The 12,998-nt window shown below is 34.0% G+C and overlaps 1 protein-coding gene across 3 annotated transcripts in view; it reads right to left on the reverse strand.

Moving 5' to 3' along the window:
* Positions 1–1,780: 1,780 nt before the first annotated feature.
* The window catches only part of LOC150096729 (uncharacterized), a 357,894-nt gene continuing 346,676 nt past the window's right edge, over positions 1,781–12,998 (reverse strand). For all 3 annotated transcript variants that reach the window (XM_090408396.1, XM_090408397.1, XM_090408395.1), the window contains exon 18: positions 1,781–5,104. In XM_090408396.1, coding sequence (XP_090264522.1) covers positions 3,392–5,104 — 1,713 coding nt within the window. In that variant the 3' untranslated portion in view covers positions 1,781–3,391. The remainder of the gene's footprint in view (positions 5,105–12,998) is intronic.

Consider the following 12,998-nt stretch of genomic DNA (forward strand, 5'->3'; position numbering starts at 1 on the left):
ATATACATCATATTTTTTTTTAAAATCCTATACCCAAGTGTAAGCATAAGCAAGTAACTTCAAGACTAGTCTACTTGCACATAGAGGATGCTGACTTCACCATCAGTTGCCTTGATATTCTATAATGCAAAAGATATTATTGTAAGGATCACTAACCACACCAATTTCGATCTTTACTGAGGTCTCACCACTGGGAGCCAGACCCAAGACGATACCAAGGCTAAATCAAGGTGAGTGTCATATTTTCCATATATATAATAAAAAAAAAAAGACATATCACCTTATTCTTAAAGGAGACCAGTGATGAAACCTAAATAAAAGGTGGAACTGGTCTGGATAGTGATACTAATGTTTTTGCATTATGAGATACTAAGGCAACTGACACTACATGTAAATCGACAAGTTCTGAAGTTACCTCATGCTTATGTTTATGCTTGGGTATAGGATTAAAACAAGAAATATCATTCTTGTCAAGTATAATCTATAGCAGTAACTGCACTGCCTATCTGTGAATATATTATGCTCTATTACCTGTTTTCTCCCATGTCTTCTTGGAGAAAATCAACTTTTTACCAAAAAGATGGTATCCAAACAAGGAATACTCAACCACTCACTTCATTTAATTTTTGTAATCTATAGCAGTCTGCAGTAACTGCACTGCTGCCTATCTGTGAATGTATTATGCTCTATTACCTGTTTTCTCCCATGTCTTCTTGGAGAAAATCAACTTTTTAGCAAAAATATGGTATCCAAACAAGGAATACTCAACCACTCACTTCATTTAATTTTTGTAATGGCAACATGAGAAATTAATTAGGAACACCAATGTTCATTTCCCAACTGTACTCTCTAAATCAAGAAGTTTTTAATGATGTCCACCAAAATTTGCAGCAGGAAAACTGTATCACTTGGTGTTGTATCTGAATGTGATAATTATCAAGTTCAAAACATTCTTCAAGCAGTCAAGTAGTTGACTGTGATGCTTGAACAAGTGAATATCCATACCAACTGCAAGAATTACAACATTCTTAAGTGATTGAGCATCAAGTAAACATTTTGTTACTGGGTGCTCACAAATCCTGATGCATTATTCACCAATAAAGCTTACCTTTGATGGAGTGAAGAATATTCATAAGCATTGGACTAAATTGGTAAAAATCCATTTGTAACTACTGAGAAAGTTTTCAATAAATGTATGGTGTAGTCTTGTTGAGAATCAATTAAGACCATACATGCTTGACCAAAATCTCAGAGGAGTCTTAATTTTTGTATAAAATGATCTGTCACATTGTTTTATTGATGCGATGTCATATATTTCCATTGTGATAGAGCTCCAAAACATTTTTTCTGACAGTTTTCAATTACTGAACTGTTGCAATTGTTGGATTAATTGAGAGGATACTTTATTCCTGGTCAGCTAGCTTTACTGACCATAGCTCTTTAGACTAGTGCAACATCAGGAATCTCATAAAGCATTAACATAAGATGCAGTGAAACTTGATGATCAATAGATGCTGCAAACTATATTCAAATTAACCAACCAATATTATGAAGCATTATTACTGAAGAAAGTTAGAATTACAAGTTGCCTTTTAAACAAAAAAAGAAAAACTGTTATTTTGCTAGCCTATGATAACTGTGCATAATAGATAAAAATTTACTGCATGGCAAATTCATTATATTTTAAGTACAAAATTCATTTTTGTACTTAAAATATGAAAACAATTATCTGTAAGGGAATTAATTCACAAACTAATTTTGGAAATTAAGATTCAGTTCATTCAAACTTTACAAAACATTTTATTTTTGTGAAATCATGAAATACATGACACAGCTTGGACAATCATGCACATGCTAATAACAATGCTGTATTGGATGAGTGAAAATTTAACAATCTGCAATTGTGCAAGAGAAAATATATTTTTTATATCCTAACTTTACAGTGAACATACCAATGAATGAATGAACAAATGAACGAATGATGTTATGGGTAATAACATGACAGAATTCGGTCAAGAAATACGAAATTTCCTAATTCAAATATCCTGATTTTTTTGTACTTAAAAATGATAAAAAAACTATATAAACTAAGAACTCTAAAATTCAAAATATGCAGGAGGAAAAAATCCTTCAAATGTACATGATATTTGTAGGCTCTGAAACATGATAATGACAAAAACATATCAACAAAATAAGAAAACTTAATAAATTAATTTTAAATTGCATTATTACATCTGGTTCTGGAACAATTTTGTATGAACAATTCTCTTCCTCCTCCCCCCCTCAAGTTTTTTTTTGGCAAAACAACACAATTTATTAAGTCCCAACATTTGTTCTTAAAGTATGCACACAATGAAAAGGTTCAACAAAAAATAAGGACAAAAAAATGCAATAATGTAAAGAATAAAAAAAAAAAATACTAATATGGCAAAACTGAGCTCAAAATCAAAAAACTTGCTGCCTTATATTATGCTAACATTACTATTTTACACTTCTCTTTTTATTACATGCATGTATGCACACCAACAATGCGAATGTTTGAGCACACACATACAGATAAAAGATGTAAAACATAACACTTTACAGCTTATTTAATGATAGTTCTATCCTGATATCAGATTTACACTCTCAGTGCATTTCATAAATTTAAACTCTGATACGTCTTGAAAAGCCCTGAATCATTTAAGAGCTGCTCTAAACACATCTACAACAATATATATCTTTATTTAAAACTATTTACAAATGTGTGTCAATAACTAATTCTAATAGGTATAAACAAGCAAAGGCACAGATTGCAGAGTATGTTATACAAGCATCGTAACACACAATAGCCTGAATTTTCTTCATGTCAGAATTTATCCCCACTCATCATTTTTTTTTTAAACTACCAGCACATTCCATAGGTCTAAATGCATTGTGCAAACTGAAAACAAAAAACACAAATGAAGTCTGGTAGAATTGTGCAGAAGGAACAAAAAGTATCATACTGACATGGGTTATTCCTGATTATATTCGCCTATAAGAGACAAACTGTAATTGGTAACAGCCAAGTATTCTCAAAAGTTTGCAAACCGAAAGAGTATTATCAGGTCTACATTACATTTTTAGTTCATAAGACTTAATAAACAATTAAAATTAATATTATACTTAAATAATATTTTAAAAAAATGTTTGTCTTTAGTTGATTAACTATAACTATAGCACAAATTAAATTTCCAAATCAATGAATAGTGTATAAAGCAGTTAATGTTTACAGGTTGTTTAATGTCTGGAAGGCTGCAACACTTTCTCTCTCAAAATTTAAGTTTATCTACACAGCATTAATCTGTCTCTTAAATGATGCATGGTGCAAACACATGACTGAAGGGAAAAAACAGCTATACTATTCACCTCAAGAATATCCATTTTTGAGGACAGAAATTTCTTGGCTATCATTGCAATGTGACGTGTTATTACCAGATGACAGAACTTCATTCAGAGAGATATAACCATTGCTCTGGCATTTTAATTTGGCTGCTACCTTCTGCAACTCTGGTTCATTGATTGTAAAAAGTTTATCCAAACTTTCAGTTGATAAAGAATTAGGGCTCTGTTTGGACAGAAAATATGCACCACCATCATCATTACATTCTTCGTTACATTTGGCTGGAACACACAGAGAAGGCAAGCTGTTAGTAGAAGGAACTGGTATTCTTTCTTCCAGTGGCTGGAGCGTTTCAGTTTGAATTTCTGATGTGTAACCATTATGCAATAACTGAGTGGGCGGCAATATTTCTGAGGGTGATACTGATTTGGATAACTCTTCAAATGGCACATAGCCATGGTTCTGGCTGTTACTGGGAGATGTACATGGCCTATCTACTGGTCTTATATGAGATACATAACCTAAATTCTTTGGCTTGGCACCTGTTAATATTGGACCCACTTTCAATGCTTGATTGGATGGATTGATATCAACTTTAGAATACCCAGTTGCTGGAATTTTATCTTCAATATTTTCATTCTTTAAATCATTATTTTCACTTAAATTTTTAGCTTCCTGAAAGCTTACATAACCTTTTGATGATGGCAATTCATTATGAATTCCAAACTTTGAATAACCACAGTTATCTGGCACTGTATTGGACTCTTGATGTAAATCTGATGAATCTGAATGACAATCAAAAGGTTTTTCTAAACAATTACTAAGTGTAGAGTCAATTTTTAATCCTTGTCGAAGTTGCTCGTTTGGCAAAATTATGGGATCCAGATCTTTTGTGAAGAACTCAGTTCCTATTCTTTGCTCAGGAGCTATGGAGGGATTCTTATCAAATGTCACTGTTGCAAAATTTGCAGTTATGTAAGGAGTTTTTCCATTTATCATATCCTGTAGGCCATATTGTGAATAGGGTGAAATTTTGTCACCAGCCTGAGTGTCAGTACCAATCACTTTATGAACAGTTCCAAACTTAGAATAACCCCATGGCTGATCAAGTGAATAAAAAGGTCTATTAAGTTCTCCTCCAACACTTCGACCCAGTCCATGCCTTGTATATGGGGGCAGTGTTGGTAACAAAACTTCATTATTGCTTTTCATAGAACCATGAATATCTACAATAGATGGCTCACTGTTAGCAAGAGATCGGTCTATGCCTAACTTCTCATTATGGCCAGGTACAAACACGTATGATGTGATACCAAATTTACTGTATGCTTGCTGTCTAGGTAGCCCTGAACCTTCTTGATGTAGATTCTTATATAATTCATTATTATTGAGATAAGACATAAATCTGGAATAGTGATCATTATCATCTACATCAGTTGGTGATGCTCCACTCTGAAATTCCTTTTCCAGTCCAGAATCTCTGCTATCATAATCAAGACCTTCTTGAACAACAGGAAGATCTGATTTAGTAAATGTTTTTGGTGTAGTACTTGAAGAATTACACTCTGAAAGTACATTATCTGGTGATGGGGGAGCCTGAATATCACTTTCTGCTCCTGAATCAGAAGATAATTGAGTACGAGCTGTCACAGAAGACAAGATGCTATCATGGCCTTTGCTGAATGTTCCACTATCTCCACTTGGATTTCGACCTAAATCTCCATTTCTCTTCTGGAGAAGCTGAAATTAAATAATTAAAAATTATAAGTTCTGAATAAGGTCAAGAAAATTCAAAAACAAATCTGGGAAAGAAATAAAAAAGACATAATATATAATGCATTACCAGAAAACACTTAATTCAAAAACAGTAGTAAAATTATTTCTGCCACAGTTAAATATTAATTCTTAAGTTTCTATTCTCAAGGAGTAATAATTTCAAGTGCAAGTTTTTTTTTATTTTTAAATTGGCTTCATTAGAGTGCACCATTTAATAACTGGATTGTTTTGAAACTCACCAATTAGGTTCTCCCAACTTTTTTCATTGTATATAAAAATAATCAGATATTTTAACTTTGTACAGTAACTTTGGAGTGGTGCCACTTCATTATAAACAATAAACATAAAACAGTTTGGGTTTATGCTAGCTGAAACTATTTCTTTCATAATTACATGGTGATTAGCACTCATTATTTAAAATTATGGAGGCAATATACTACATGGTGAAGAATCAGAAGAGAAACACACAGCCTGGTTGGCTAACTGGATAGCATACCTGCTCTCCAACCAACAGGCCCTGGACTTATGTTCATCTGTATGCAGGTGTGACAGGGGAGACATTTATCCTACAGGATGATAATGATCATCCTCATCAAGTGAAGCTCTTGGAACAATATCTTCAAGAAGATACTATTCTATGTATGGACTGGCCAACTAGGTCTCCTGATCTCAATCCTGTTGAGCATGTCTAGAATGCTCTAGGTAGATGTGCTGCTGCTCTCAACTTCCTTTCCCAAAGCCTTAAGGACTTAGGGGAGCCCTGCAGAACCAATGGTTCATTTCAGCATTGTAATTATTCTGAGTCTTATTTACAATTTTTGCTATATGACCCTTGAACTTCAATTTACTATCTACTAACACTCCAAAATCCCTAGCCTGGTCAGTTTCTTCTAGCATAATCTCACCCAAGTGCATGACTGAACACTGAACTGACAGCCATTTTCACATGTCCACAATCCCAGCCTATTCAAATCATTCTACAAGTACAGTATGTAGATCAGCAGCACTCCTGATTAGGATGAGCCTTATATGTCGCATATAAGGCTATATATATGTCGCATATATATAGCTGTATGTGACATACAGCTATTTACTGTAAATCATTAGCAAATAGCTATGTGTCGCATGTCAAATCTTTCCCAATAACATTAATGTACAGATTGAATAACAATAGACCAAGGACTGGTCCTTGACTGATTGTTGAGGCACACACCACTGGTTACCTTGAATCTTACAGATCCCCCCCATACACAAATTTTTGATATCTGTCAGCCAGTCATCCTCTTATCCATGCCAATAATCCATAGTACAATCCCATAGTTTCCAATTTATGCAACAGTCTTAGATGCTGTATTCTGTCCAAAGCCTTAGCAAAATCCAAAAGTACAGTATAATGGTAAATCCATTCCCCCTTGTCTAACTCAGTGGTAACGTTATTATAAAATGTGAGCTTGCTAAAACATGACCTTCCCTTAGTAAACCCATGCTGTTCACTGCAAAGTAGATATTCTCTGTCAACCCATTCTGAATGTGAGCCCTAACCAACTTTTCCAAAATCTTCATTACCATACCTGAGATACTGACAGGTTGATAGTTGGATACATCAGTCTTTGCACTACCCTTGTGCAATGGAATTACCATACATTCTTTCCACTCTTGTGGAATCGTCCCTGTTCTGAGACTGTTTTTTATCCTGAGGAAGCCACAAGGAATCTAAGTCAGAACTAGTTGTGTCTTCTATTTATAAGTGTGTATTTTAATTTTTATGACCAAATAAAAATTGAACCCAACTAGGAAAAAGACTTAAGAAAGACAAGCTGAAATGGTTGAAGTTTGTTGTGGGGGGCCAAAATTTCTAAAGGTTGTAACACTATAGCATAAGTAGAAGAAATGAAGATACAATATATATAGCAGAAGCTAATAATAAAACCTTAAATGAAGTAATATCTTCAGAATTTCATTCCTGTAACTGAATAGTCATCAATTAAATACTGAGGTGGGGGGGGGTGTAAAAAATTAATGTCCTCTAATGGAATGAACTAGTATTTGTTATATGTTTAATTCTAGTCACCAACTAAAGAAACTTTTTCCAGATATCCCCCCACCACACACACACACAGACAAAAAAAACAAGTTTATAGATCTTTGCTGTACACAAGTATGGGGTTGAATGCTCTGACTGCTCTATTACTTCTAGCTGTCCTGAGTGCATGTGTGTTATGTGATACTAACCTCTTTTTACAATTTTCCTCTAAATTAAAGTATTATCTGTCAGGACTCCCAGTAATGTCAGATCTTATATTTTGGTCTTCTAAGGCACTTCTTGATGTATAAATCCATCTAGATATTGATCATACTCTGGATCCTTTTCCTGGATCCTTGCAAAAAGCTTGTGCTTGTTTTCTCTTGTATTCTGTTTAAGTGGGCCATACCACTTGAGACACATTCTTTAATGCTAACAATGCTAATTTCCTTCCTAATAATACTCATTTTTAATGATTCTGCCATTGGTGCTAATCTTTGATCAAGTGTTTTATTTCTAACTCAGAACTTAAAATTGGTCTGAATGCCAACTTGTATACAACTAGTTTAGTGTTTTTAATAATTTCTCTCTTATTCCAAAATTCATTTAGCTTTCTACCACGCCAATTTAGCTCATTCTGTTGTCTATTTCCATATTTAGTTGCCATCTTCACTGATGATTTTGACTTATTCTATAAGTTCTACATTAACCCCCAACTGGCCACGACGTCTATAGACGTCGAGATAAATCTGGATACGAAGCTCTAAAACCCATTGAATAACACAGATAAGAAGTGCAATTTGGTGTCACTATTTCATCTGCATTGGCTGGTAGGGAGGTTAAGGATGCAGTTGATGTTTTCAATAATCCTGCCTTTTTTCATAGCCTCTTTTTATTGGTGATTTTCATACCAAATTTATTATAGATTTTATAGACATGATCTGCATGAAGTGAACATCTGAGATTAACATTTCAATTCTGATATCAGGTTTCATACCACTTTCCTTTATGAAATCTATACAGATGAATAACAGCAGAGATAATATGCACAATTGGCTCGCACTCAAACTTCATTTAACATCAAACCATCTTCCCATGTGCTCCTTCAATTTAAATGCAAACTTATGACTCAAATATATACTATGTATTTCTCATGTCCCATTTACACCATGTAATTGTAGTGTTTTGAACAGCTTTTCTTTTGGCTTCTTATCACATGATGATATATTCCCATGATTTCTCAACTATTGGTCTTAAAGTGAAATGTTTCTGACAACACCTTTTTAGCCTGAACCCAACCCAGCTTGTTCTTCTCCAAGCTCCCCTCCCACAATTTTTCTTAGCCTTTTCTCAAGTATACTTGCATAAATCTTAATAGGAATACTTAGTAAGGAAATTCTGCTGAGGAAAATCAGTCTGAATTATACAATATTTGTAGCCTGCCAAATATGCAGGTATAGCCTGCTATACTCCATATTTCGGCATTTCTGATCAAATATTATCTACTCCAGCTGCATTTCCATATTTCATGTTTTTGATGGCTTTTTTCTACCTCAGAAATTGCTATGTTCCTAAATGTATTCCTCGAAACATTTTCTATCACCATACTGATGCTGCTTGTTTCTTTTAGCAATATTTCAAAGTAATTATGCCAGACATCTCCAATAACTTTATCTTCAGTTTTCATTTCACCTTTATCAAATAGCTGTATGTCGCATACAGCTATTTGCATGTGACATTTTACAGTAGTACTCTTTTCTCCATTTCTAAGATTTTTAATAGCTTCCAGAATATTTTTGCCACCTTCCTGATGTTTATTTCCTATGTTCTTACCAAAGTCTTCCCATGACTTTTGTGTAGGTAGTTTTACATAGTGCTCTGGTTTCTTTGCATTTTCTCTATATTCTCTCAGAGCAAATGCTGACTGTCACGCTTGCCAGGAATTTTTGATACACTTTCTTCTTTTCTCTTCTGCCTTTTCAACTTCCTGAGTCCACTACTGAGTTCTGATTTTTTTTTTTTTTTTTTTTTTTTTTTTTTTTTTTTTTTTTTTTAGACTCCATCATATGCTTTCTCTGGCTGAATCAATGTTTTGTCTAGGGTCTGCCACTGAAAATCTAAGGTTTGGTTTTTTTTTTTTTTTTCTTTCTGGAATAATATTTGTGTATTTGAGTCTACAGTTGACCTCTGAAAGCTGCTCAACCCCCCCCCCCCCCACCACCACCACCACACGCGCACAAGCAGTCCCAGAACTATAACACAACACTCCATCACTAAAAACACACATTAACCACAGTAATGACTATTTAATTCGTAAATATTTCATCCCAAGTATCTTGGGTCATCATCAGTACAGTAGTTCAAACAATACTAGGAATAACATACTGTTAGGGTGCATGATTATAATGGAATCTCAATATGTGTGCAGTAACGTGTTATAGAAGTAAATTTAATATAACTGAAAAAAAAAAAAATACTTTACTTCTATAACACGTTATAGAAGTAAATTTAATATAACTGAAAAAAAAATAAATATTTTACTTCTATAACACGTTACTGAACACATATTGAGATTCCATTGTAATCATGCGCCTTAACTGTATGTTATTCCTAGTATTGTTTGAACTACTGTACTGATGATGTCCCAAGATACTTGGGATGAAATATTTATGAATTAAATAGTCATTACTGTGGTTAATACGTGTGTTTTTAGTGAAATTCACCACAGGTTTCGTTATATAAAAACAACACACCATGTTTGAGCAAGCGGTTAAGGAAAAAGATGGAGTCTATTAACAAGTTTCTTTAGGTTTATGTTCATGAACACAGCATGATATCAATTCTAAACATATCAGATGGTTTGATATGTTTAGAATTGATGGATGTTGACAAGTGACTGCTTATGTTACGTTATTAGAAGAAAGCTGAGGAATTGTAGTGGCCAGTTCAGAAAAGTAGTGTCCATGAAAATACCATAAAAAATGCCTACTGCAGAGACCGATTGCAAACCAAATGAAGAGTCTATGAGAGAGGGGTCATAATTAGGTAGACTGCCCTCTTCTGTATACAACTGAGAATTCTTAGGGAGGTTTTGAGATTGCTACCCCCAAATATGAGAACAATATTCTAAGGTCAATCAGATTTGAGAGATATTAAGTGCTAGAACAGAGATGAACAGGAGAGTAGTGTTTTGAAGAAAAAAAGAATACCCAGTTTCTTGGAGGCTATGGAAGTTGTGGATATGGCATATCTATTACAAAATAAGCTAGATGTGTAGGTCAGCTCAAAACAAGAAAAATCTTAAATGGAAATCGAACACTATCATATGTAAGAGGGAATGAAGGAGAATCATTCTTCTGGAAATTCACTAGATTATCCTAACTTGAGAATAGTGAGATCAGTATTTAAAACATTGGTTATGGAAGATCTTGAAGCTTGAATCATTTAATTACTGTCATCAGCAAAACTAAGTCAGAGAGAGAGAGAATGCCACTGATGTATAGAAGGAAGAGTGGGCAAAAGCACAAAGTCCCAGGACACTTTATTATTGATGAAAAAATCTGATTAGAGAAAGCTGACAATCCCATCACAAATATAATGAAGGAAGGTTGTTTGCCAGATATGATCAAAGGTCTTGAAAAAAAAAAATAAAGAGATACTACCCTCATAAGTTTCTCCAAATATTTGCAAAGCCAGTGTCAAAAGGGGAGCAGGGCTAGAAAGAAAGTCTCTGGCAGAATCTATGCCTGTAATCAATAATAAAATGATGGATGTTAAGATAGCAAAGAAGCTGGTTGTTGATGACCATTTCCATCACTTACCTTGAATAACTTTGGAGTACTGAGCTTAGGACAGTCAGATAACAGTTTGATGGTTGAGTTTTCATCTTTTTTTAGTGATAGAATGGATAAAGGCTTGATTTCATGATATTGGATAGATGCCAGATGAGTATTACAGTTCGTATAGTCAATATAGGATAGGTGTTAAATCTGGAGTACAAGTTTTGGGATACAGGCGGACAATATCATATTGACCAGGAAATTTATTAGTATCAAGACTTGAGTATTTTTCTGATATCTTTCTGGCAAAAGATCAGAGGACACATTCTGGATGGTTAATGGAAGATTGGACTTAGTTAACTTAACAAGAGCTGGAGGAAAAGATTGATGCCAAGAGATGTTATGTTTGCCTTATGTTAGTACTATTTCATCAGAATGAGAGAGAAGGAGAGGTGAAAACATGCTAGGGCAGAAGCTTTGTCCAACAGCCTTTGATCAGAAGACTGAAATATCATATGAAATAGGAGGAAAGTTTAGTGCATTTAGTTACAAAGTCTGCTTTGGATTTATTGATAGTTTTTAACACTTGTTACAAGCTGAAATGTAAGGTGAGTGAGAAGCTGGAGTTTTCAACTTGAGCTATTACAATACACTTATTTCCATAAACATTCACTTATCAGAATGATATAATCACGTAATCACAAGAAAGATATTTATTTAACCAAATATTTCGGTCTGGAAATAGCAGACCATCGTCGGTGGTATTACAAGAACAGTTTAAAAAATATACAAGCTAGAATACTAACAATAGATCGTTGAAATTAGAACATGCCGCGTGATGTTATATCACTAAGTATGAAACGAAATATTTTGAAGTAGAAACATGATTGAATTTGCTATTAAAAAAAAAAATAAATAAATAAAAAAATAAAAAATAATGAGTAATCTTGATTAGGCTTTCCCAGATTTTTGATATAGATATGCAGTCATTACGATTCAGGTTGGGATGATGGAGCAAGGCCTCCACGCTTTCCTTGAACAAACGTTCGAACCTGTAACGGGATCTATGTAAGAGGCGTGTCTTGGACCAAAGGATGCTGTGGTCAGTTTCAATCCCGTGTTGAGCCAAACCAGACTTTTCAGGTTTATTGTGAAGAATGGATGATTGATGTTCTTGGATTCTTTTCTCAAGAGAACGTCCAGTCTGTCCAAAGTAAGAGAGATCACAGTTGCAAGGAATTTGATAAACTCCAGGAAGAGATAAAGTTGAGCGTTTGTCTTTAGGAGAAGGAAAATGAGAAGACAATTTGTTAATAGGAGAATACGTAGCTGTTAAATCATATTTCTTCAAAATTCTTGCGATAGGTTCTGAAATACCGGAGATATAAGGAATAGGTACTCGACGTATTGAATCTTTGTTGTTTTGTGGAGGATTATAAGATGTAAGAAGACGTTGAATACTTTTTTCAGAAAAGCCATTGAGTTTCATGTGTTGCTGGATAGTAGAAAGTTCTTTCTGTAGATAATCAAAAGTAGAACAATTAGTTTTGGCTCTTTTGATGAGACATTTTATAATTCCTGTTTTATGACATGGATGATGGGCTGATTCTTTCAGAATATAACGACCTGTGAATGTTGGTTTCCTGTATACTGTAGTTGTAAGAATATTTGAAGATGATCGGATGAGGAGAACGTCTAAAAAAGATAACTGGTTGTTTTCTTCTAATTCCATAGTAAACTTTATGCGATGATGTAAGGAATTAATACTGTTTAAAAAGGAAGATAAAGTGTTTTTACTGTGAGGCCAAATAGCAAATATGTCATCTATATACCTTACCCAAAAAGATGGTAGAGGGAAACTAGATGTGAAGAGGACTTTTTCTAAATGTTCTAAATAAAAGTTGGCTAAAGCTGGAGAAAGAGGACTTCCCATGGCTGTTCCTTCTACTTGGCTATAAAATTTGTTTTGACATATGAAATAACCAGAATGTATAACGAAATCGAATAGTTTTATAATATCTTGAGGAAAGATGTCAGCAAGTAGTTTTAAAGTTTC

The sequence above is a fragment of the Typopeltis vanoorti genome, chromosome 18 (assembly GCF_054136105.1).
Source record: "Typopeltis vanoorti isolate ZY-2024b chromosome 18, IOZ_Tvanoo_1.0, whole genome shotgun sequence".
Classification (NCBI taxonomy): Eukaryota; Metazoa; Arthropoda; class Arachnida; order Uropygi; family Thelyphonidae; genus Typopeltis; species Typopeltis vanoorti.